This window comes from Plutella xylostella, chromosome 8 (assembly GCF_932276165.1).
Source record: "Plutella xylostella chromosome 8, ilPluXylo3.1, whole genome shotgun sequence".
NCBI lineage: Eukaryota > Metazoa > Arthropoda > Insecta > Lepidoptera > Plutellidae > Plutella > Plutella xylostella.
The window spans coordinates 2934863-2960426 of record NC_063988.1 but is presented as its reverse complement, the minus strand read 5'-3'; the positions used below and the strand labels follow the sequence as shown (position 1 = coordinate 2960426).

Sequence of the window (25564 nt, the reverse complement as noted above, 5' to 3'; positions counted from 1 at the left end):
ACAACCCAACCACAACCACAACACCGAAGCACCACTGAAACTAGCCCTTTCACCACAGATAACGATAAAGAAATGTAATGTCAAAAGAACTTGTCGAAGTTTTGTTGTCATTTCATTATCGGTTTTCGATCGAAAGATGATTTTCTTGAATTTATAATTTTCCAAAACAACAAAGCATATTTCAGTGCTATGAATATCACACTGACCAGCCTTGAAGCTTTGATCCGTAAGTACCTAATCTCAAAAACTTTAATTCATAAAAATACAGTACGTGTTACGTTGTTTGTTTTTTTTTAGTAAAAGCGACGAATGAATCGCTGCCATGTCCCGACCCGGCGGCTCTGGAGGCGTTCTGCGCCATCATGAAGGACTCGGCGGAGGGCCCGCAGCTCGGCGCGCAGGCGCTGGCGGCGCGGATCCACTCGCCGAGCGCCAAGGAGGCGATGCTCGCGCTGACCATGCTGGACCGCTGCATGAGGCGCGGCGACACCAACTTCCAGGCTGAAGTGGGGAAGTTCCGCTTCCTGAACGAAATGATCAAGCTGGTGTCACCCAAGTACTTCGCCGATCGCACTGCGCCCGATGTTAAGACCAGGGTGAGTCAGAACATATGTTTTTTCAAAGTTCTAATAGGAATATCTAAGGTGTATATCTGTCACCCTTTCCTGCTGCTCATCACCAAATCATAGAAAAAATCTTCCCTTACATATTATCTTGTATTCTGTATCCAACTTTTGGAATACTTACTCAGTTACTTCTGAGGTCAAGTGTTATATTAAATAGAAGTGATCTATCAATCCTACAGAATTTAATTTTTTTAAATCTATTATTTAATCATATTCCTATGTATCAATCCAAATTTAAATTGCATTGTTAGGGCCTCTACACACCAAAGCCGCTGACCCGGCGGCATAGCCCGGCGGCCTAGTGCCGGCGGGTTAACATAGTACAAAATGAGGCATGATTGTTCAAAATGAGGCCGGCGGCCTGAGCCGCCGGGTCAGCGGCTTTGGTGTGTAGAGGCCTTTACACTGAAGTTATGATTGAAACACTTAGGGTAAATTATACCATCTTCTAATGTTTTAATGTGGGCATACTGGGGTAGAAGTACTCTGCCACTCCATCCATCATTATAGTATAGTATTACAGTTATTTGAAAGGCTGGGATGGGCACAAAGCCAACATATAAAGCTATATCATGGGAAGTCTCAACAAAATCCCTCCAATACTCAACAGGTGCTACAACTCTTCCATGCTTGGGCTATAGAATACCCAAAGGAGAGCAAGTTCAAAGTGGCATACGAGATGCTTAAGAACCAGGGAGTGATCAAGGAAACCCCTGCCCCACTGCCCTCGGAGGAAGCCCCTGTGAAGCCTCGAGTCAAACACGCCATCTTCGAGGACGAGGAGAAGTCCAAGCTATTGCAGAAACTGCTGCAGAGCAAGAAGCCGGAGGATGTGCAGCACGCTAACAGACTGATCAAGACTATGGTCCGCGAGGTTTGTTAATTGATTTTACTATCTACATGTATATTTGATTAAACATACATAGTTTACATACTGGGAAAAGCATTCTTTCTTAGCCATACTGAAGAAAATATATGTTAAGACATATAATAGGTACATGATCTTAGCAGACTACTTTGGACGCTGGAAATTCTAGACTTAGGTTTACATTTAATTCAGCCACAATCTACCTGTCTTAACATTTTCAAGTCCAAAACATGAGCATAACAAGTCTTGTCTCAACTATTAAATTTGTTTGACATTCACATCCTGTGGCAATCACAGCTTTGATGTCTCGCCAATAGAGTTGAATAGACATGGGCTCCCTATAACCCTAAATAGGGTATGGCATTTTTCAAATTTATTTTAGGTTCGTCCTTAACTCAATGGGTTACAGTTCATAAGTCCATAGCCTTCATCACCATCATCACAACCCATTACTTCCCCACTGCTGGGGCTCAGGTTTCCTTCCAATAAATGAAGGATTCTAGGCCTAGTTCACCACGCTGGCCTAGTGCGTGTTGGTGTACCATTACCATAGCATAATAACGGTTAAATAAACTTGCAGGAGGAGCGCCGCTCGGAGGCGTCGTGCCGGCGCGCGCACGACGTGGCGGCGGCGGGCGACGCGGCCGGCCTGCTGCTGTCCATGCTGGCCTCCGCCGCCGACGCCTCCGCCGACGAGGAGCAGCTCATCCACGAGCTGTTCACCAGCTGCATGCGCCAGCGGACCGTGCTGCAGCGGCTCGCGTCCGACCATGTGGGGGAGGCTGATGAACTCGGTAAGTTCATCACGTTCGTGAAAGTGTTTAAAGAAATCATGTGAAAACTGTTAGGCTCATACTATATCTCAATCAGGCTCTATCAACACTCCTTCCTACGCCGCAACCGCAATCCTACTAATATTATAAATGCGAAAGTTTTTGAGTATTGTGTATAGGTTATATATGTATGTTACTTCTTCACGTCAAAACGGCTGTACCGATTTTAACGAATTTTTGTATGGAGTTAGCTGACACCCTGGATTAACACATATGCTACTTTTTATCGCGGTATTCCCAAGGGATTTTTTTTTAAGCGGAAGCGGAGCTCGCGGGGACAGCTTAGAATTTAATAAGTCCTATTTCAAGTTGTTTTAATTCAACGTTGGTGGTTGTTAACCATGTCTTGCTATGTAATATTAATAGACTTTATGTCACCTAATAATTAAGCCTTTTCCTCATAACTGTCCTTATGTCTGATTTATGCATCTTACCATATTACTCCTTTTCATTGTATCATAATCATAATGTTTTTATTCACTCCTCCCCAACTTATCACTTTACATTTACATTCCCTAAACATTTTCATCCACAAATTTCAGACGACATCCTCCACGTGAGCGACATGATGGACGAGTGTGCCTACAAGTACCAGGCGTTCGTGATGATGCGCAAGCGACAGGCCGCCAAGAAAGAAGCGGGGAAGACTGAAGACACCCTGTTAGAGCTATCAACCGGGCCGAGCGCCGCGCCGCAAGGGGATGGGAAGAGCACGATGGATGAACTGGGAGATATATTCTCGACTGAGACTGCTTCCACGCCGATAGCGGAGCCTCTGAAACCTGTTAGCTTAATGCCAAAAGGTGTGTGGTTTTGTGTTACATTGGTATCACTGTCTTCATTGCATAGTGTAAAGCAAAGTAACTTCCCGTGACTGCATGCGTGAATCTTTAAAACTATACAACTGATTTTTATGTGTTTTTTTGTAGAACATTGTTGATATTTTTATCCCGGAATTCCTACCGGAAAACCTTTTAGGGTGGGACAAGCTATGAATATACTAAAACACTAGCATAAAATGGATGCAACAGTGCACCGTAACTAACCGTCACAATCGTGATTGTAAGTTTGTTATTAACTTGTAATTTCACATTAAATTTCAGATGATATAGACTTATTAGGAGAGAGTAAAGACAAGGCGGAGGGGTGGGACCAGCTCGACTCGCTCGGGGAGCAGCTGCTCAAGCAATCTCTCCCAGACAACGCACGCAGGGTGGACGGGTTTGTTAGGTAAGTTTGTATTTCTAAATCTTAGGGTGCATTTCCACCAGAGATGTGCTTTGCAGCTGTATGCTGCGATGATGTGAAAGAAATACGTTCCCACCAGCAACGCATCCATAGTAACATAGCATAGCACATCTCTGGTGGAAAAGCCTCCTTACAGCCTTTTCTGATGCTATGACCATAATGCCCAAAATATTATTTTGGTAGTATAACACTACAAGAAATTAACGGTATATATATTAATACTTTTTCAGCAAAACCACAAAGAAGATACCAATGAACGCACTAGAAAAGATCTCACCGAAGCACGAAGCGCAGCCGACAAACAGCGCCATCCTCGACCTAGACTTCTTCACACAGAAACCTGTCGACAAACCGCAACCAGAGACGAAACCTCCCGCCACCGCCGTCGGTTCCAACGACGACATCATGGTGGATATAAGCACAGACGACACGAGCAATGGAAACACAAATAGCCCAGTTGATAAAATACTAGATATAACCTCACCATCAAACGTAAACGCCGGTCCGCCACAAGCGAACGGAAATGTAGAATTAAAGCCGTTGACAAATATACATGTGACTCTGGAGATGGTGAGCTCCGACGGTCACGACCCGGTGACGCTATTCTCTGAGCCGGGCGGAGTGACCGTCGTGCTATATGTCTGTGTGGAGAAGCCACGACCTGATGTCAATGTTGTAGTGCTCACTACGACCAGTCAACTGACGTCGCCTCTTGAAGATTATAATTTCCAGGTTGTTGTGCCGAAGGTAAGCATGTTACGTGGAATGTAGATAAATTATAAATTAATGAATTAATTTGATTTTAAAAGCTGTTTCCAATGACTTTCATTGCCAGTAAAAGATCTAAAGATTATTGGATTCCTATATTACTATCATAACGCCATCTATGATTTGGTTTTTCCATTCACATTATGGGCATAATTATGTGCTATCCATTCATATAGCTACATTGAGTTACCTTTGGCCAACTAATTTGGCTCTCCATGTTATTAATGCTTCATTGCTGAGAATCATCCCAACCTGTCAACATATTGACTATAACTAGACCGTCTTATTCACCCTTAGAACTGCAAGGCGCGCCTGCTCCCCCCCTCGGGCACGTCGCTGCCGGCGCGCAACCCGTTCCGCCCGCCGCCCGCCATCACACAGCTGCTACTCATCGCGCGCCCGCAACGCCCCCCGCGCCCCCAAGTCGAACTCAAGTTCGTCATCACCTACACCAGCGAGGGCGACACCTACTCCGAAATCGGCTCCTTCAACCCACTGCCGCTTCCGAACTTCTAGTGGAAGCTGAAACCGCTAGATAGCGTTAGCATCGAGCGGTTTCTGGATTCAGAGGAACACGTTTTGACACGTGTTAAGACTCGGAAGCGCTGTATGTGCCTGATTAGTTGCTGTTTTCCAACTCGCCGTATACGCGTCAGGTGTTCGGGATGCGCTGCACTCAGGAGCAGAAGCGTGTGTTAGAAACTGACAAAGTTAATTGATCTCTATTGTAGCCGTGTGTAGTCGGTTGCTGAATACCTTCTTAACTGAAGGGCTTACTTATTTTCTCTATCCAACAAGGTGTATAATATATAGGCTTTCAATGTTTAAAAGCACGATGTTAAATAACTCGTAACTATGTTTTTTAAGAGCCTGCTAACTTAATTATACGTAAAAGCTATTGCTTTCCAGCGTTAAAGTCCAAAGTTGCGGATAACATCCTTAATTGTAAGTTTCATAAGTTTTGCAATTACACAAGATTCTATCGCTTTATTTTATACTTACACAAAATTGACAAATATATTCTAGTCGGCGGTAAAAAATATTGCCATAATACATGACAGAATGTGCTTCATTCCAAAAAACATTCCAAGATAAATGTTCACAAACCTTATTTCGTCATTTTAAAAGTATGTTGCTACCGCACATAGTTAAGTACTTATTTTATGTTTTTATTTGACCTGTAAAATAACAATATTCCAGTATTTGATGCATTTTAAATGTTTACAAAATAGCGAAATCGTTAGGATAGTATAGGTGTATAGATTTAATTAAAATTTTATGCAATTGGATAAAAATATAAATGTTATTAGTGCAATACATAATTATAAAATGTCTCGAGTGTGTATGTATATTCATACCAATAGTCAACTTATTAAATGGTTTTATTATACTTAATCAAAAGATCTGTCTGTAATTCAATTAATATTTGTGAATTTTGATCAATACTTACAGAAATAAATGTATGCAAATATTTTATACGAGTTCATTAATTCACATCATTATCACACAATAATAATATAGTAAAAATATAGGTAGGTACTAATCGCAGACGCAGATGATAGTTACTAAAAAAAACTTATGAAAAAGATTGTAGGGGCATTGGTTTGTTGATACATCCAACATGGATTTAACGAATAAAACTACATCGCGTAAAGTAATAAAGCTATAAGTTTATTTCACTTAAATACAATATGTACATGACTATTTACAGTATTTATAAAAATGCAAATAAGACTCAAATGCAGAAACTTCCTTTCTCAAACTCATCGGAAAAATATTACGATTTTTCCGGCGATCAAACACAACTCTTTCGTACTAATCTTTCGAAACCTAAACTATTACTTGTACAATGAACCCTTAATTGAACAATAACGGCAGTTTATTGTTAATAATTACTCAGATAAGGTGCAAATTACGAACATGAGGCATATCATATACTGCTATTTGTACGTAGGGAAGCACTTTAAACCGATAGAGTTCGAAGTCCATTGCAACCACTCTTAACTCAACTGTACGCAATTACACTGGTCACATAAAAGTAGATATAAATATATTACACGTTTTCAACACACGGTGTCTCAGCGTGTGCTGTAGACAATAAGGCCACAGTGCTGGTTTTCAGCTGGCCCTTATAAGGTGACCTTAGTCACCAACGAACAAGATATAGGTTACGCCCCAGTTTCAGTATACTCTGTTAGATCATAACAAGGTATTAGTTGTTGACTTTCGACATATTTGTCAGTAATTGAATGAGGAGATGACGTATAATTGATAACAATACAATGCTGCAATGTAATAGGGGTATTAATGATCTAAAAAGACTATGGTGAAACTAGGCATAAACATAAATGTACAGTGAACCAGGGCTCCTACTCCCGGCGCCTACAAGACCTGGTCGCGGAAGGCGAGCGCCGTGATGGGCTTCTGGTGGCCGCAGTACTCGCGCTCCAGCGTGCCCGACTCCACGTGCCAGAGGCGCGCGTAGCAGTCCGACGAACCTGCGGGGGATACAGGTGTTAATAGAGTTGCAGTTGTACATACAGCTTTATACATACACATTACCTATGTGGATTCTGAAGGAACTACGGCTTCGCTGATGGTTTGTTATTTTGAGATAACTGTATAGCTACGAAGGTGATAATTGTATTAGACTTTTATGCTGTAGGTACAGTAAGGGGCAGATAAACCTGACCCCCCTCAGAAGCATTGTTTCTATGAGAGGGAGGTCAGGTACAGGAAATAATGGCCACAAAGTTATTCAGTGTGAACTACTTTTGGAAAAGTGTTTAGTGCTTCGATGAGAAAAGCCAAAGCAGGTGGGCAGGCATGCATAATAATAATAAAAAGGTTATTCTACATCACTCGTACACCGAATCTTTATACATAAAAAAATGTATTGGGACAACTTTTATTGAAATGGATAGCTTGTTCGAAGTTTTAGGCCACCATAGCATCTGACCTTGTTGAAGCTATAGTTTAAGTTATTACAATTATCCGTTTTCCACAACATCTTTCTACTCATCTACCACAGCGGCAGCGGCCGGAAGGGCCCAATTCTCTCACCAGTGAACAGATACGTACAGGGGCGTATTTACCCTAGGGCTAAAAGGGCTACAGCCCGGGGCGGTAGGCGGCGAAGGGCGGCCCAGGGGCGGCCTGCAGGCCGCCCTTGGGCTTTATGTTGGCTGGAGGATTAAAGAAGTACAGAACAATATTTTAGGACATAAGCCTAGAACGGCCCTGAGCCATCTTTCCACATGTTGTTTTCATGTCTAAAGAAATTTGATTTAAAGTATGAAAGCCGGCCTTTGTTCTTTTCTGAACCGGTGGAATAGTTTTTTTTTCCCGCCTCGGTATTTTTTGGAAGGAAGATATCATTATCTATGCAAATTTATCACCACAACGTTCTTATACATAATTATGTAGGTCGGTAGGTACTCTACACTGACTGCTATAATAGGCAGGCTCTGGGGCGGCAAAGTAGTGGAACAGAAGTCGGAATATTTTTATCCAATTTGGGTACACTTTCTGAAGCGGAAATTAAATCAAACGCATTATCACTCCAAAAGTGTTATCCTACAGATCTCACGGATGATTTAATGGACGAATGCATCTTACTAAAGAGAGAGAGACATAAAACTGAAAAAAGTTTAAGAGAACTAAACTTATTAATTAAGAAAAAACTATAAGTGGCATTTCCTTATATCGAAATTGCATTGCATCGAAATTAGTCAGTGGCGGATTTACCAATAGGCCAAGTAGGCCAGTGCCTAGAGCGGCAGATTTAGAGGGGCGGCAAATTTAGTAAAAACAAATTTACAGATTTTTTTAACATAAATTTACGTGTACACAATCCATATATAAATAAACGCACTGTAATATATTATATAATAAGTATAAGAGCTGCGGCTGCTGAATCATGCTCAGAAGCTTGTCGCTTTTTCATGCTGCTACAGGAAATTTACTTTTTTTTTGTAAACTCGACACAACGCTGGCTTAAATTAATGAGTGAAAATCGGGAAAGGCAAAACCCTGAATAGAGTGAATTTGAGACGTTGGTCAGTCAGAAAATAAATATGTAGATAGATAGATACATAATTCTTTATTGCACACAAACACAGAAATTACACGAGGAAATACACAACATAGATGGTACAATTGGCGATGGTACAATTGGCACGCAGTTATTCAGACTTTGAAATCAATCAAAGCCTGTATTATTAGTCCAGTCAAGGAATGAGGTGTAGAGTGCGTGAGCAGGTAACTCAGCGATTCCTTCAGAAACTTGTTCAGGGGGCTTAGGTTGTTAACATACCAAAAGTCCTGACTCCTAGGTGATGAGCGGGGGGAGGAGGGGGGGATAAAGATACAAATTTTTGGTTTTTTGCTTATATCTCAAAAACGGTGCATCGGAGACAAATATTATAAATTACTAAAATGAAGGTCTTAAAATTATCTAAAACTTTTATATCATATGTTTTTTTCTAATTACTAACCGTTTTCGAGCTATTACCCTCGGAAAAAATTGAAATTTACAAGAAAAAGTATTCATGTCAAAAAATTCATAAACATTGCATCATATTGTCTTAACCAATTCATAAACGAAAAAAATTAAGAGGAAAAAAGTTGTAGATTTTTTTATTCCCTTTTAGAATATATTACATATGCCGGTCAATGTCCAACCTGTTTGGGACTCGAATGTGCTCACAAGGCGGATAAAAATCTCCCTCTTCGACTCCATCGTGAAGTCCGTATTGCTCTTTGGTTGCGAAACGTGGAGAGTGACGAAAGGGCTGACGAACAAACTGCAAGTGTTCGTCAATAAGTCCCTCAGGTCGATCCTACGCGTTTTCTGGCCGAAGACAATACGTAACGAAGATCTGTGGAAGCTGTGCCGACAATCTCCCATCGGCAAGGAAATTGCGAAGCGAAAGTGGAGATGGATTGGGCACACTGTACGGAGAGGAGCTACGAATGCCGCAACTATAGCCTTTGACTGGAGGCCACCAAATGGCAAGCGCTCCCGGGGTCGCCCTGTCCAAACATGGCGCCGAAGCGTCGAAAACGAGCTGCGAGCCGCTGGACTAAGCTGGAGTGAGGCCAAAAGTACAGCCGAAGATAGGCGGAAGTGGCGGACGTTAGTGGAGACCCTCTGCACCTCTGGGGTGCCATAGGACTGCAACAACAACAACAATAGGTTTAGACAATATGATGCAATGTTTATGAATGTTTTGACATGAATACATTTTTGTTGTAAATTTCAACTTTTTCCGAGGGTAATAGCTCGAAAACGGTTAGGAATTAGAAAAAAAGATATTTTATAAAAGTTTTAGATGATTTTAAGAACTTTATTTAATTATTTGAAAATATTTCTCTCCGATGCACCGTTTTCGAGATATAAGCTAAAAACCAAAAATTCGTACCTTTATCCCCCCCTCCTCCCCCCCGCTCATCACCTAGGAGTCAGGACTTTTGGTATGTTAACAACCTAAGCCCCCTGAACAAGTTTCTGAAGGAATCGCTTAGTTACCTGCTCACGCACTCTACACGTAATTTTGAGTCATTTATTGACTGGACTATATGTAATTACTGAAAAGCCTGTAACGCGACAAGAAACGGCGGGAATAGTTTCGAATTTGGAGAAACTAGAAACGGCGGTAATGGTAGTTGTGTGGAATTTTGTCATATTACTAAATCAGTGATTTTTTTTATATATTTTTGGACCAAACATTTAGGGGGAGGACACTTGAGTCTACCTTTTGCTTTTTGAAGCTTAATATTTGAGCAGACCTTTAATATTTTTGAAAGAACTATACAACGATACCCCACACCAACAAAAAAAATCATCCCCACCTTCTTCTTCTTCTTATCGTGTCGACGACAAGCCAAAAAAGTCGTTAAATAATACATGACTGAACTGGGCCACTTTACGTGTATGGAAGAAACCCGAAAAAAAAAATATTTAATTTTATTACTTTTTCGAGACCGTAATGTATATCTTTGCAAAATGTCAGCTATCGTAACCCGTATCCGAGAAAATTGGTGGTATCAGACAGACAGATAGATAGACGGACAACAAAGTGATCCTATAATAGTTATTTTTTTCCTTTTGAGGTACGGAACCTTAAAAAAGATTTGATGAAAGATCTGAAGAAGTTGGTGACAGACAGACAGATAGAAATATCATTAAGTTCACATCACAATCATACTAATAACGGGATTAACATATTGAATTTTAGAAGTCAGTATGGGCGGCAAAAATTGAATGGCCTACTGGCGGCAAATTTCTAAATCCGCTTTCTTAGTACTGCAGTGACAAACTGTAGTGCAGAACGCTCATTATCAGTGTTAAAACGAATAAAAACTATTTAAGATCGAGTCTTATCGAAGGAGGGCTGAATAATTTGGCAATTTTGAACATTGAAGCTGATTTAACTAATCAAATTGATTACGATGATGTACAAGTTTGTTACGAATTTTGTACACAGAAAAATATATAAAACATATATTTTTTGTTTTTTTTTTTCATTTCTTGATGGGGCGGAAAACTACAGGAGCCCAGGGCGCGTAATCTTTAAATACGCCCCTGGATACGTAGAGTCAGCACTAAAGGCGGCGTCCCACACCCAGCGCTGCACGTCGTGTCGCAGCTCGCGCCGCAGCCCCCCGTCCGCGCAGCGCCACACGCGCGCCGAGCAGTCGCCCGACGTCGTCACCAGCATACTGAGGAAAACATGGATGGGAGTTTGTTGGGGTATAGGCTTATTTATACAGTGTGTTGTTTTTCGGACCCGACAAACTTTAAGGGTGGAATCTACGAGTAATTTCATCGAGAAAAACCCCCATATGTGGGGTCAAATCTCAATATTCTAGAAATGGCGGCCATTTTAAAGTTGCTTTGAACTTTTTTTATGTAACTTTTAAGCAGTTGTGGATATTTTTATTGGATAGAAATGACTGCGGATAAAAGCATTTTATTTCATGTATGTAAGGCGTTTAAATCTCGAGATATGATTTTCTATAAAGAAGAAGAAAATCTAAGTTAACTTACTTAGACCCCCACATATGGGGGTTTTTTCTCGATGAAATTACTCTTAGAAGTTTGTCGGGTCCGAAAAACAACATACTGTAGTCGTAGGGTGAGAGTCTCATATCTCAGAACGCAGCAATTGGGGTCTTACAGTGAGACCCCATTGCTGCATTGCGTCGTCCCTAAAGGCCTATTTAGTATTATTAAGTAGTACAGTTATTTGGAAGGTTGGGGTGGGTACAAAGCCAACATATAAAGCATATTTATAAGCTATATAATGTGAAGTCTTAACACAATCTCTCCAATACTCAACAGGTGCTACAACTCTTCCATGCTTGGGCTATAGAATACCCAAAGGAGAGCAAGTTCAAAGTGGCATACGAGATGCTGAAGAACCAGGGAGTGATCAAGGAGACCCCGGCCCCCCTGCCCTCGGAGGAAGCCCCTGTGAAGCCTCGAGTCAAACACGCCATCTTTGAGGACGAGGAGAAGTCCAAGCTACTGAAGACACTGCTGCAGAGCAAGAAGCCGGAGGATGTGCAGCACGCTAACAGACTCATCAAGACTATGGTTCGCGAGGTGGGTTTATTTATTTATTCTATCTACATGTAGGTACATTTGATAAATTATTTCTTAACCATACTGAAGAAAATACTAATAATAATGTTTAGACATAAAATAGGTCCAACAACTATCCTCTGTTGGACTTTTCTAGACCTACCTCATTCAGCCCTAATCTACCTTCTTAAATTGTAATAGGATCTTGGTTTTCGGAGAGGCCTACATCCAGCAGTGGACTCATAGGCTGATGATGATGATTTATATACTAACATTATCACACATGTTACTTGTAAATTTTATTGTCGTAGTGTTTTAAAAACTTGACACTTGTGCAGGAGGAGCGTCGCTCGGAGGCGTCGTGCCGGCGCGCGCACGACGTGGCGGCGGCGGGCGACGCGGCCGGGCTGCTGCTGTCCATGCTGGCCTCCGCCGCCGACGCCTCCGCCGACGAGGAGCAGCTCATCCACGAGCTGTTCACCAGCTGCATGCGCCAGCGGACCGTGCTGCAGCGCCTCGCGTCCGACCATGTGGGGGAGGCTGATGAACTGGGTAATTTCCTCCTGAAAGTGAAGTGTGCGCTGAATGCTGCGTTGGCAGAAAGGAAGTTTAAACTAATGTCGAACTTAACTTTGTTGCTACCTTGCTTGGACAGAAAGAGACAGATTGGAGATAGATAATGTTGATTAGCTTAAAGTTTCTTCCTGCAACTCGGCATAAAAGAAATAATGCGAAAACGGTTGGGCTTGTACTGTCTCCATCTAGCTCTGTCAACTTTCTTTCCTACGCTGCAATAATTTAAGTCTTAATTGAAGTTGTTTTAGTAGAATGTTCGTGGTTAGCGGTGTTTTGCAATGTAGTATAAGTAGACTTCATGTCACCTAATAAGCCTTTTTCTTATAACAAGTCTGATTTGTGCATCTTGTCAAATTACTCCTCTTCATTTCATTGTATCATTATCACATTTTTATTAATTCCTCCCCACCTTAAAACACATTATTAAACTTTACCCTTAATATTTCTTTCTCCTAATTCCAGACGACATCCTTCACGTGAGCGACATGATGGACGAGTGCGCCTACAAGTACCAGGCGTTCGTGATGATGCGCAAGCGACAAGCCGCCAAGAAGGACGCGGGGAAGGCTGAAGACACCCTGCTAGAGCTATCAACCGGGCCGGGCGCCGCGCCGCAAGGGGATGGGAAGAGCACCATGGATGAACTGGGAGATATATTCTCGAGTGAACCTGCTGCGACGCCGATAGTGGAGCCGCTGAAACCTGTTAGCTTAATGCCACAAGGTATGTGGTTTTGTGGTACATTCATATCACTGTATTATTACATTGTATAAAGCAAAGTAGCTCCCGCGACTGTATGCATGCATGTATCTTAAAAACTACACTAGCATTAAATGGGTGCAACAGTGCACCATGGTTCTACCTTTTTTGGCCTAAGATTTATTTGCCTAATCTCGTATTGCATAGTAACGTTTGGTCAAAGTCTCGTTTCGGCGAAAATCGTAGGGCATAAATCTCGTTTAGCCTAACAATGCTTTGGTCAAATCTTGAATAGCCTAATAATGCAATGGCTAGGTATACAAAGTAATAATATTCGTTTGGCTTTCACTTTAACGGAACGTCTCCGTACCTAGTTGTACCTACATAGCGCAAAGTGGTGCCTTGTATTGTTGGAAACGCTCCGCTCCGCTTCGCTGCGCTCCGCTTTGCTTTTGACGAATATGTGCACCTAACACGCTCCTCCTCGCTTTGCTCGTCGTCGCACCTATCTTTAGATTTCGATCCTATGGAGTTTGTAATAACTATAATGGTCTTGGACTTTCGATATTGTGATCATTTTATATCGTGATTTTCGGAATTAAAGAAAATAATAATACCACAATTTGTATATGTACTACTTGATATATTATTTAATAACTTAATAAGGAGAAACAAGATTACCGATTTGAAAATCAATTTGAGCAAACGAGACTTAGATGTTTCAAGATTGTGCCAAAAGAGTTTTATTCGACCAAAAAAGTTTAGACCATACGAGTTATGCGAAACGAGTTTCGGGCAATAAAGATTAGGCGAGATGAGGGGAACCCGTGCACCATATCTACCCGTTATAGTCGTAATTATATTATTTTTTTTATTAACTAATAATTTAAAATTAAATTTCAGATGATATAGACTTATTAGGAGAGAGTAAAGATAAAGCGGAGGGGTGGGACCAGCTCGACTCGCTCGGGGAGCAGCTGCTCAAGCAATCTCTCCCAGACAACGCACGCAGGGTGGACGGGTTTGTTAGGTAAGTTTATTTTATAAATCTTAGGGTGCCTTTCCACCAGAGCTTTGTAGCTGTAAGCTGCGATGAAAGAAATGCGTTCCCACGAGCAACTGATCCATAGCAACATAGCATAGCTCTCTCTGTTGGAAAAGCCTTATTACAGCCTTTTCTGATGCTATGATCCCAACTGCCAAAATATTATTTTGAAATATAGTCTTAATTTGACAACACAAAATTAACAATTTATAAATTAATACTTTTCCAGCAAATCCACAAAGAAGATACCAATGAACGCACTAGAAAAGATCTCACCGAAGCACGAAGCGCAGCCGACAAACAGCGCCATCCTCGACCTAGACTTCTTCACACAGAAACCTGTCGACAAACCGCAGCCAGAGACGAAACCTCCCGCCACCGCCGTCGGTTCCAACGATGACATCATGGTGGATATAAGCACAGACGACACACACAATGGAAACCCAAATAGCCCAGTTGACAAAATACTAGATATAACCTCACCATCAAACGCAAACGCCGGATCAAATAACAAGCGCACAGAACAAAACGCACAAGCGAACGGAAATGTAGAAATAAAGCCGTTGACAAATATACATGTGACTCTGGAGATGGTGAGCTCCGACGGTCACGACCCGGTGACGCTATTCTCTGAGCCGGGCGGAGTGACCGTCGTGCTATATGTCTGTGTGGAGAAGCCACGACCTGATGTCAATGTTGTAGTGCTCACTACGACCAGTCAACTGACGTCGCCTCTTGAAGATTATAATTTCCAGGTTGTTGTGCCGAAGGTGAGCATGTTAGGCTGTGTGGTATGTAGATAAATTATTAATTTTGAAATTATCATGCAATCATGCGTGCATTATTATAAAAAGCTGTTTGCAATGACTTTCATCGCCAGTAAAAGATCTAAAGATTATTGGATTCCTATTACTATCATAACGCCATCTATGATTTGGTTTTCCATCCACATTACGGGCATAATTATGTGCTAACCGTTCATATAGTTTTGAGTTTGGCCTAGCAGGTAATTTGGCTCTCCATATATGCTTCATTGCTAAGAATCACCCCAATCTGTCCACATATTATAAATAGACCATGTTATTCACCCTTAGAACTGCAAGGCTCGCCTGCTCCCTCCCTCGGGCACGTCGCTGCCGGCGCGCAACCCCTTCCGGCCGCCGCCCGCCATCACACAGCTGCTACTCATCGCGCGCCCGCAACGCCCCCCGCGCCCGCAAGTCGAACTCAAGTTCGTCATCACCTACACCAGCGAGGGCGACACCTACTCCGAAATCGGCTCCTTCAACCCACTGCCGCTTCCGAACTTCTAGTGGAAGCTGAAACCGCTAGATAGCGTTAGCATCGAGCGGTTTCTGGATTCAGAGGAGCACGTTTTGACACGTGTTAAGACTCGGAAGCGCTGTATGTGCCTGATTAGTTGCTGTTTTCCAACTCGCCGTATACGCGTCAGGTGTTCGGGATGCGCTGCACTCAGGAGCAGAAGCGTGTGTTAGAAACTGACAAAGTTAATTGATCTCTATTGTAGCCGTGTGTAGTCGGTTGCTGAATACCTTCTTAAGTGAAGGGCTTATTTTCTCTATCCAACAAGGTGTATAATATATAGGCTTTCAATGTTTAAAAGCACGATGTTTAATAACTCGTAACTATATGTTTTTAAGAGCCTGCTAACTTTATTCTACGTAAAAGCTATTGCTTTTCAGCGTAAAAGTCCAAAGTTGCGGATAACAAACTTAATTATAAGTTTCATAAGTTTTGCAATTACACAAGATTCTATTGCTTTATTTTATACTTACACGAAATTGACAAATATATTCTAGTCGGCGGTAAAAAATATTGCCATAATACATGACAGAATGCGCTTCATTCCAAAAAAACATTCCAAGATAAATGTTCACAAACCTTATTTCGTCCTTTTAAAAGTATGTTGCTACCGCACATAGTTAAGTACTTATTTTATATTTTTATTTGACCTTTAAAATAACAATATTCCAGTATTTGATGCATTTTAAATGTTTACAAAATAGCGAAATCGTTAGGATAGTATAGGTGTATAGATTTAATTAAAATTTTATGCAATTGGATAAAAATATAAATGTTATTAGTGCAATACATCATTATAAAAATGTCTCGAGTGTGTATGTATATTCATACCAATAGTCAACTTATTAAATGATTTTATTATACTTAATCAAAAGATCTGTCTGTAATTCAATTAATATTTGTGAATTTTGATCAATACTTACAGAAATAAATGTATGCAAATATTTTATACGAGTGCATTAATTCACATCATTATCACACAATAATAATATAGTAAAAATATAGGTAGGTACTAATCGCAGATGCAGATGACAGTTACTAAAAAAAACTTATGAAAAAGATTTTAGGGGCATTGGTTAGTTGATACATCCAACATGGATTTGAGGAATAAAACTACATCGCGTAAAGTAATAAAGCTATAAGTTTATTTCACTTAAATACAATATGTACATGACTATTTACAGTATTTATAAAAATGCAAATAAGACTCAAATGCAGAAACTTCCTTTCTCAAACTCATCGGAAAAATATTACGATTTTTCCGGCGATCAAACACAACTCTTTCGTACTAATCTTTCGAAACCTAAACTATTACTTGTACAATGAACCCTTAATTGAACAATAACGACAGTAAATTGTTAATAATTACTCAGATAAGGTGTAAATTACGAACATGAGGCCTATACTTACTGCTATTTGTACGTAGTGAAGCAAGAGTTTGAAGTTCATTCCAACCACTCTTAACTCAACTGTTCACATAAAAGTAGGTATATATTACATGTTTTCAACACACGGTGTCTCAGCGTGTGCTGTAGACAATAAGGCCACAGTGCTGGTTTTTAGCTGGCCCTTATAAGGTGAGCTCAGTCACGAACAAACACGAGATAGGTAGGCCAGGATAGCCCCAGTTTCACCATCACCATACTCTGTTAGATTACAACAAGGGATTAGTGGTTGATAGGTTATGACACATCTGTTTAGTATTAAGAAAAAGAAGAAGGAGATGACGTATAATTGATGACAATACAATGCAACAGGGGTGTTAATGATCTAACAGACTATGGTAAAACTAGGCATAAACATACATTTACAGCTAACAGCTCCTACTCGTGGTGCCTACAAGACCTGGTCGCGGAAGGCGAGCGCGGTGATGGGCTTCTGGTGGCCGCAGTACTCGCGCTCCAGAGTGCCCGACTCCACGTGCCAGAGGCGAGCGTAGCAGTCCGACGAACCTGCCGACATGGGGGTGTTAATATAGTTGTATAGACAGCTTTATAAGTAGCTATACAGTTTTTTACTTATAATATAGATAGATAGATAGATAGAATACACTTTATTTGTACACCAAAAATGAATAATAAAATTAACAAGTTTAGAGTAGCACAGGACCGTGGCACTTGGCATAACATGGAGGAGGCCTATACCCTGCAGTGGGTTGACATAGGCTCATGATGATAGCAACCCAGTCCGCGCGGCACCGATCCATTATCGACGTAGATAAACTCATTAAATGCGCGATATTTATGTCAATAGTGTTTGTTTACGTCGATAAAGGCGGGATCAGACGGTTCATTCGGGTGAACGATTCATTTTAGTTAGCTCTTTTGTTTCATTTTGAGTTCACACGTATAATTTTGAGTGAAAGATGACGAATGAAAGACAAAAATGAACCGTCTGATTCCACCTTAACGGACAGCATCGGCTACATCTCTCACCAGTGAACAGATAAGTAGAGTCAGCACTAAAGGCGGCGTCCCACACCCAGCGCTGCACGTCGTGGCGCAGCTCCCGCCGCAGCCCCCCGTCCGCGCAGCGCCACACGCGCGCCGAGCAGTCGCCCGACGTCGTCACCAGCATACTGACGACAAAATGAGAATTAGTGTTGGTTGGGGTTTGTAGACTTATTCTTACTTCGTCGTGATCTACCACCAATACACTCATGTTTTGTTTGCGATCGATGCGGAAAGAAATGCCGTGCCGCTATAGGGTTGTACAGCCATCAACGGCGATGTGGCAACCCATAAACCTACGAGTGCTGCAACTACCATCTACAACAGATGCTGTGGCCAATGATGATGATGATGTAGACTTATTTATAGTCGTAGAGTGAGAGTCTCACATCTCACAACGCAGCAATGGGGTCTTACCGTGAGATCCCATTGCTGCATTGCGTCGTGCCAAAGGAACTGTCATCCAACATATAGGGCTGCGACAACGCAACGGACCAACGCGGCCCCGACCTTACGGTCGATATACTTTGTGGGTACAAGCACAAGCAGGCGACAGACAGGTATAGGTACATATTGTTTTTAAAATCTCCCACCTACCCTAAAGAAAACTGCAGGTAGATGTACAATAGCCGGTGTCATCTGCCTACCTCAACGGCCTACCCTCGTTTTAAGTCTTAAGCCAGTCGAGCAGGCTCATTTCGCGTGTCTAATAGAATCATTTATTTTTTTATCGTACAATTTATAGTGAACAAAAACTAGTGCATTCTTATAAACATTCACCAAATCAAGCAGCAAACAGTGTCAAACCCTCACCTAGAATCCGGGCTAAACTTGCACCTAAGCGCATACTTCTTGTGCGCCTGGATGTGCTTGCGCGGCACGGGCTTGGCGTCGCCGGCCAGCGTCCACACGTAGCAGTTGCCCTTGTTGTTCACCGCCGCCATGAGTTTGCCTTCCGGGTCGATCGCGATGTCCTGGATCGACGCTTCCGCTTCCGGTATCTGAAGTGTAGGTTTTTAGTTTATATTTAGTTAGGTATTATTTGATCTTGTAATGTGACCTTTGCCCAACAGTGGGACATATACAGGTCACATAAAGAAGTGGATTACACATGCGGTAGTAGTCGATACTCGATACATATCCATACCAAGAGCACGAACCGTTCGAGGCGAGCCCAATGAGTTGTGAGGAGTGTAATTGTGATGATTTATGATAATTGAATCGTATGCACTTACACAAGACATACTCTAAATTGCAGATGAACTCATGCCATTTCTTTTTTACTACACAGTTCTATCTATACACCTACCGACTAGTTCCGACGTGTTCAGATTCTTTCAGTAGGTTCATTAGCAGCCATTTTATTTTTACAAAATACAAAAGAAAATACTATTGAAGCTGCACATACCAGCTGGTCGTTCTGGTCGGTCCGGAGGTCCCACAGGTGGATGATGCCGCTCTGGTCGCCCACCATGATCGTCGTCTGGTCGGGGTGCAGGCACACGGCGTTCACGGGCGCCGGCACTTGGAAGATGCGCTGGCACTGCGGCTGGCGCGCCCTGGTCAGTAGTTTTTAATTAATTTTTAATTTTAATAATTAATTTATTTTATTTTATATAACAGACAACTAGCGGTCTAGGTATATTAGTAACAATGTTAATATAATGTAAGTATAAGGCAGAGAAATCTGACTCCTCTTAGAAGCATTGTTACTATGAGAGGGGGGTCAGGTTTCTCTGCACATGATCATACTAGTTGAACTAAAGTTTAGAAAGGATACAAAACATCATCACAACTTATCATGTCCCCACTGCTGGTGCATGGGTCTCTTTCCGATAAAGGAAGGGTTTTAGGCCTAGTCCACCATGCTGGCCTAGTTCTGATTGGTGGAATACAAAACATAAAATCTGATAAAATATTAGTAGGGAAATCTGTACCAATTTATAAACAGCAAGGATACTTGTGGTGGGGAGTGTTTGTACTGAAGACGCACACACGCTTCACGCTGTTCTTAGCATTGAGGTGAGGCCACTTATAATGTAGGAGATATTGTATTTTATTTGTCTAATAAATATTGTATTTAAGAATATGAAAAATTTGGAATACCTAAAAAGAAAAAAAATAAGAGAGGTAAGTGCTATGGGAAGTGTAATGCTGCAGTGTTGTACCTCAAGTCCCAAATCCTGGCAGAGCAGTCCTCACCCCCTGTGTACATCCAGTTACCTTGCTCCTGCACACAAATAACATTTATTACAATAAGCAACATGACTTCTGTAACATAGGACTTTAATGCAATCAGTTGGGGACAGTTCTGAGAGTGTTTTTGTTCTTCCGGACTTGGTATAAACTTGATAAAATTAAGGTATCTATTGGTTTTTTATAAATCTGATTCTTGATAATTTCACATACATTTATACCCTGGGGCCTTAGAGAATGACAATGACCTTATTAGGATTTAGTGTTTAGTCATAGTAAGTAGAATTTGTACCTGAAACCCAACTCGGGTGACATTCTTGGCCACCCCATCTTGGCTATCAAATATCAGCACCGGGTCGGGGTTGGCACTCGCCAGGTCGTACATCCGGATGTGCTGGTAGCCACACGCCGCCACCATCTGACCATCAGGAGTGATATCCAGGGCATTCACTTGCTAAAACATTAAAATTTATAAATTATTCATACCGAATATTGTGGCTTAATAGTACAAAAAAAATAAAAAAGGTAAAATTTAACCTTTTTAAACAATCATAGAACATTGTACAAAACAGAGAATGGCATGAGCCATGGCTTATTGTTTTTTCAGAGAAAAGTGTAAGCTGTTTTCAGAGGCCAATAATGTGTATCTAATCTAGTTAAAATAAGTCATCATCCACAGGCCACAATGGTGTAGTGGTGACATAGGCCTCTCCCAAGCAGCGCCACACTCTGTCCTCGTCCTTTCTCATCCAGCTACTCAGTCTTATAATCATATGTGCAAGTGTTATACTTATATTATTTACCGAATCAGGATGTTGCATTGTCCTCAGACATACGCCACTGTGCGCCTGCCATAACTTGATGGTGTGGTCGTAGCCGCCTGTCACCAGCGCTACGTGACTGCCGGCGGTGCCGCCTGTGCCATCTCCAGCCATTCCTGGAAAATATAATTTAACTTGGAAGAAGTAAGATAACCTCAATCAATCAGATTAAAATTATTTTTTAAATACATTAGGCTGTACCTTTATAATGTTGTAAATTCTGTGTCGAAAACCACTTTTAAATGAATATCTCAATTATTATCTTTAAAAAATCGGAATTTTATTGATTTAATTAAAGTTTTATTTGGTATTTTGGTAAACAATTAGATTTTATTTGACAACTGACAAGACCACAGAGTAAAAAAATAATCACAGACAATAGAAAATACTATTTATAAAGTAGTCTGTGGCTGTGAGTATAAATTATTCCGAGGATCATTGTCTGCGTCTGTCGTGTTGGCTGACTTTGTTGTCGTGCTATAGTAAAACCACGTTGTTTGTTCACAAGTTATAAACCGTTAACGCTGTCTTGTCTCGATTTCTGCATCACGCCATTGCTAGTTACTTATGTAAATCTGCCCTTACGTAAAATATCCACTGAGCACGAGTAGGTACGACCGTTTAGAGCAGGGTTAATCTAGGGTTCCCAAAGTGGTCAATAATCAATATCGAACATTAAAAACAACTATTTACAGTACATACCAAGGTGCCTATCTTGATATTTGTAATAAGTAACTTTATTTAATAGGTATCGATTTTAAGACCTCGTCGACTGCTAAAATCGGTTTTTATTTTTGTGGACCTATAGTAAACCGATATCGTTTGTGTTGCTTTGCTACGCGTTCTATTTGCTGCACATGGTAGACTCTAGCTAGAAGTCTACACAGCTTGAATAGCGGGTGGCTCTCACTACCCTTTCGGGGATTACAGTTTTAAGTTAGCGGACCATTATATGAATAAGGGGTTGATCTTCTAAGTTTTTAATACTTAGGCCATGGGGGTCTGAGGTAACAAAGCTCATTTTGGAAAAAGGGTCACTTGTCCAAAATACTTTGGGGATCGCAGGTTTAGATCGCGCCATCGTACGATCGCTGCCTATACTGCTAATGAGTATTTAACTGACTATGATTATAGATAAAAGCTTTCTGTTTCCCAAGTTCTAAAATCTAAATCATTCATAATGACTGTGTTGGTTTGCAATGCCTACTGTAGGCCACGATGATCAGTATCCTACAGATAGATGGGAGTTTACACATGCGATGTTGCAGTTAGGTCCATTGCTATTGTGTACAGGGGCCTTTATATTTCGGAAACATTTATCATGTATTACTTCCTGAAATATACAACTACAGCTAACTACTACCTACCTCCACACATCCTCATGACCTACTGACCCATACAGCAAAATACTTCGATAGAAGGGCGGCTTTCCATGAAAGATAATGGTCCATACTATTTCGATGAGTTTTCAAAAATGTCACCTAGCCGTTAATTTTTTTAGTTGGTTCAGTGAAAGCTCCAACGGTTTGTCAGATCATTGACCTCTCTTCTGCAAGTAAACTGATAAATTCCTATTAGCTATTATGATTAGATTACAGCGCTCCTAGAGTGGGTGCAACAGAATAAAAAACAAATTAAAAATAGATTTATATGAAATTACTTTATTGAACATGTAAAATCCGTATTGACACGAGGAATGCTAATTCTCATTTACAAATTAACACAAATGTAAAATTTGAGAGACAAATCACATTGAAAACCTACCTATAACTAACTAAAAATACAACATACACATCAATTGCCTAAACTATTTTTAAATTGCCCAGCATGTAAACCATGCTGTCTGTTCTTAGCTTAATGTTTGGTACCATCAGCATTGAAATTTACAATGAGAAGAGGTAGGTTTTAATTAACAATAAGCTTCATGAAGTCTCTAATTTTACATATTGGGTACGGTAGACAAGTCCAACTACAACTCCCATGTCCTAGGAAAATACAAAATAATCTTAGTTTTATACAGTATCATTATACTATGGCATATTTGAATACAAAGCACAGCTTCAAAACAAATACATAATACAAAAAGAATTTAGGTTTGCAGACAAGTTTGATGAAAATAGGGTCAGAAACAACTTAATGATGGTGAGCACTCAGTTGTCACAGCGAACTTAACAAGGGAGGGCTAACTGTACAATTCCCCGGTGTATACATGCTAACACTTAACATTACATTATTTTTTTGTGTGGCTTAGAGGCTACCCTAGCCGATGGTGAGACTTTCCAAACTCTGTAGTCCATTTAAACCCATCACTACAAAATTAAAAGTAGCAAATAAGTTTATGTCAATAGAAAATTAAAAATTCAATTAAAGCTTAGCAGTTTGCTGTAACAATTCTGCCCAATTTTCATGAAAATATAAATTCATATTGGCGCCTAACATAAAATTAAGTAAAATAAAGGCAATCATGAAAAAATTCTATAAATTCTGGTTCACCAGTCAAGTTCTGTAGGTACCAAAAACACAACTTGACAGAATCAGTTATAATCTAGATGTCATACTATGAATTACACAAAAATTGCGAACCTGAATGCATTACACAGACTTTGGAAAGTCAGTCCCTTTTTACTTTGTAATAAATTAAGTCCAAGTAAATTATTCAATATGAACAGTGTTTTTCTTATGAGTTGAGAGATCATTCGCTTTCCTCCTCCTCTTCCTCGCCCTCCTCGTCGTCAGACTCCTCCTTCTTCTTCTTGGACTTCTACAAATAAACAAAAAACTGTTATAAAACACGGCATGGTAAACAAGGAAATAAACAGTTAATGCAAGATAAGGAGACAACACTTACAGGTGCTGAGGTCTTCTTGCCAGCCTTCTTCCCTCGCTTGGTGGCCTTCTTGCCGCCGCCCTCGCCACCACCACCATTGGCATTGTAGGATTCCAGGTCCTTTGTGTACTGTTCCTTGGCCTTGGCAGCTTTCTCTTCCCAAACCTGTGAAATGGTAATTTAATTAAAATTAGGTCAACCCAATTATTCTAGTACCTTTATCGATTGATTCTTAGAAAATGAAACTTACGCTCTTGTCCTTCATTCCCCTCCATATTTCGCCTCCCTTCTTGGCGATTTCAGTGACTTTGAGGCCGGGGTGGTCGGCCTTGATGGACTCCCGCGCGCTGTTCAGCCACAGCATATACGCGGACATAGGACGCTTCGGCTTGTCTGACATCTTAACTTTTTTCCTGAAAATATTATAAATTAACAATAAAGAAACACTCCAAATCGTCATTAAAAATAGTTAGATAACGCGAAAGATAGACATGTAACAAGATTTCCAAGTATTCCGACATAGAGTTAACCCGAGACGCCTACAAGGCGAAGCCAAGGCGGCATTTTGGCGGGAAACGCATTTCCGGGCCAAATCCATGAAAATATTGTAGTCCAATAACAAATACTCGACATTTTAGTTCAAATGCACATATTCCCATACTTTAAAACACTGGATTCAGCTTATTACGATATCGCCCCATATAACGAGTTCACTGTCCTAGGCTTGGGTCGAACGAGCCATTTTGTTTTCGTGTTTAGTGAAGAAAATACGCAATAACTGATTGAAGCGTTACTTGCAAATAATCCCTCAATTATTGATCTAAATGTTGTAGAAGAACTGTTTCTGACCTCCAAAGGAAAAGATCCGAGAAATAAATTATTGAAATGACGCGTCTTCTTCCCTATACCCACGCGCACTTTGTATGAAAGACGCCTATAGCCATGTTAGAAACAAGAATTCCAACGTGGAACGTGAAACAAATTTAGGAATCTAGCACTAATAAACACAAATACACTTATAAAATCACAAAGCTTTGATTAGAAAAATTATTAGACTTACCTGATGGCGAAAATTTTGAATTATTTTTGAAATTACTTCTCAACCAAACTGTAGTCAGTAGGGGATCAAAGGAAAATGTATGGAGCTCGAAGCAAATCTATCGAAGAGCAAGCTTGCTTGGGTCGTCGCGTCGTCACTGCAGCGCCATCTATCTTTTCGCTGATTGGCCGAAGCGATCAGGTTGGCCAACGTAACCAAACAAATAGAGGACGTGTATTACCTATATCCGTGAAAGGCTAACATACGAAAATAGATTTTATGTGGCAATAAATAAAGTCTTTTTTCTATCTCATAGAATATTTTCATACATTTACTCGATTATGTTAAAATGATGTTTTTATGCTGAAATACGTGTTAAAAAATCATGAAAAGCACTATACACACTCATTATTAACCAGGAAAAATATTTTTTAACAGAAATCTCTAAAAATACAATTAGAAGTATGTCAAAAAAATGTTGTCTACGGAGGTTCCTTTCGCCTGCAATGTACTGAAATTTACTCGCGCCGATTTTTGAATGCCGCCAACGTTATTTTCTAAACATCAAAAGCGCGGCAAAGTTACTAACGTTTGTGGAAGAGGGACACCAATAAAACATTGCGTTTGTCTCAATGAATGGACGTGTTTGTTGTTTAC

General features: G+C 40.7%; 3 protein-coding genes across 7 annotated transcripts; 1 reads left to right on the top strand and 2 right to left on the bottom strand.

Annotated features, from left to right (window-relative positions):
* The first annotated feature begins 70 nt into the window (after positions 1-70).
* LOC105397844 (ADP-ribosylation factor-binding protein GGA3) lies at positions 71-16523 on the top strand. Of its 3 annotated transcripts, none has more exons than XM_048622794.1 (8): positions 71-226; positions 298-596; positions 11689-11952; positions 12270-12483; positions 12970-13230; positions 14110-14236; positions 14481-15021; positions 15346-16523. In XM_048622794.1, exons 1-8 carry the CDS (start codon positions 190-192, stop codon positions 15562-15564), a joined length of 1962 nt encoding a protein of 653 aa, XP_048478751.1. In that variant the 5' UTR covers positions 71-189; the 3' UTR covers positions 15565-16523. The 3 variants fall into 3 exon arrangements, with proteins under 3 accessions (XP_048478751.1, XP_048478752.1, XP_048478753.1); XM_048622795.1 differs by lacking the exon at positions 11689-11952 and adding an exon at positions 1237-1500; XM_048622796.1 differs by lacking the exons at positions 11689-11952; positions 12270-12483; positions 12970-13230; ... (1 more) ...; positions 14481-15021; positions 15346-16523 and adding exons at positions 1237-1500; positions 2075-2288; positions 2870-3130; ... (1 more) ...; positions 3806-4322; positions 4641-5819.
* Positions 5994-21384, bottom strand: LOC105382536 (target of rapamycin complex subunit lst8). Of its 3 annotated transcripts, XM_048622799.1 has the most exons (9): positions 21243-21384; positions 21024-21157; positions 20513-20674; positions 20193-20254; positions 19433-19583; positions 18838-19025; positions 10941-11066; positions 7407-7423; positions 5994-6841 (listed from the first exon to the last, which is right to left on the bottom strand). In XM_048622799.1, exons 2-9 carry the CDS (start codon positions 21153-21155, stop codon positions 6726-6728), a joined length of 954 nt encoding a protein of 317 aa, XP_048478756.1. In that variant the 5' UTR covers positions 21156-21157; positions 21243-21384; the 3' UTR covers positions 5994-6725. The 3 variants fall into 3 exon arrangements, with proteins under 3 accessions (XP_048478756.1, XP_048478757.1, XP_011550743.3); XM_048622800.1 differs by lacking the exons at positions 7407-7423; positions 10941-11066 and adding an exon at positions 18010-18152; XM_011552441.3 differs by lacking the exons at positions 5994-6841; positions 7407-7423; positions 10941-11066 and adding exons at positions 17327-17526; positions 18010-18152.
* Positions 21385-22682: 1298 nt separating this feature from the next.
* On the bottom strand, positions 22683-25083 carry LOC105397401 (mobility group protein 1A). The gene is made up of 4 exons (XM_011569421.3): positions 24929-25083; positions 24119-24281; positions 23890-24033; positions 22683-23802 (listed from the first exon to the last, which is right to left on the bottom strand). The coding sequence occupies exons 2-4, from the start codon at positions 24266-24268 to the stop codon at positions 23734-23736; spliced, it is 363 nt and encodes a 120-aa protein (XP_011567723.1). The 5' UTR covers positions 24269-24281; positions 24929-25083; the 3' UTR covers positions 22683-23733.
* Positions 25084-25564: the final 481 nt, after the last annotated feature.

What these genes read in the sequence shown, in the direction of transcription:
- LOC105382536 (XM_048622800.1), bottom strand. Translation starts at nt 21,155, where the DNA reads ATGGCTGGAGATGGCACAGGCGGCACCGCCGGCAGTCACGTAGCGCTG. An exon ending in CCGACCAGAACGACCAGCTG is followed by an intron (nt 19,026 to 19,432) that starts GTATGTGCAGCT and finishes CCTACACTTCAG; the next exon opens with ATACCGGAAGCGGAAGCGTC. An exon ending in CTCTACTTATCTGTTCACTG is followed by an intron (nt 6,842 to 18,009) that starts GTGAGAGATGTA and finishes TATCCCCCGCAG; the next exon opens with GTTCGTCGGACTGCTACGCG.
- LOC105397844 (XM_048622794.1), top strand. Translation starts at nt 190, where the DNA reads ATGAATATCACACTGACCAGCCTTGAAGCTTTGATCC. An exon ending in AGGGTGGACGGGTTTGTTAG is followed by an intron (nt 14,237 to 14,480) that starts GTAAGTTTATTT and finishes ATACTTTTCCAG; the next exon opens with CAAATCCACAAAGAAGATAC. An exon ending in TCCAGGTTGTTGTGCCGAAG is followed by an intron (nt 15,022 to 15,345) that starts GTGAGCATGTTA and finishes ATTCACCCTTAG; the next exon opens with AACTGCAAGGCTCGCCTGCT.
- LOC105397401 (XM_011569421.3), bottom strand. Translation starts at nt 24,268, where the DNA reads ATGTCAGACAAGCCGAAGCGTCCTATGTCCGCGTATATGCTGTGGCTG. An exon ending in GGGGAATGAAGGACAAGAGC is followed by an intron (nt 24,034 to 24,118) that starts GTAAGTTTCATT and finishes ACCATTTCACAG; the next exon opens with GTTTGGGAAGAGAAAGCTGC. An exon ending in GCAAGAAGACCTCAGCACCT is followed by an intron (nt 23,803 to 23,889) that starts GTAAGTGTTGTC and finishes GTTTATTTGTAG; the next exon opens with AAGTCCAAGAAGAAGAAGGA.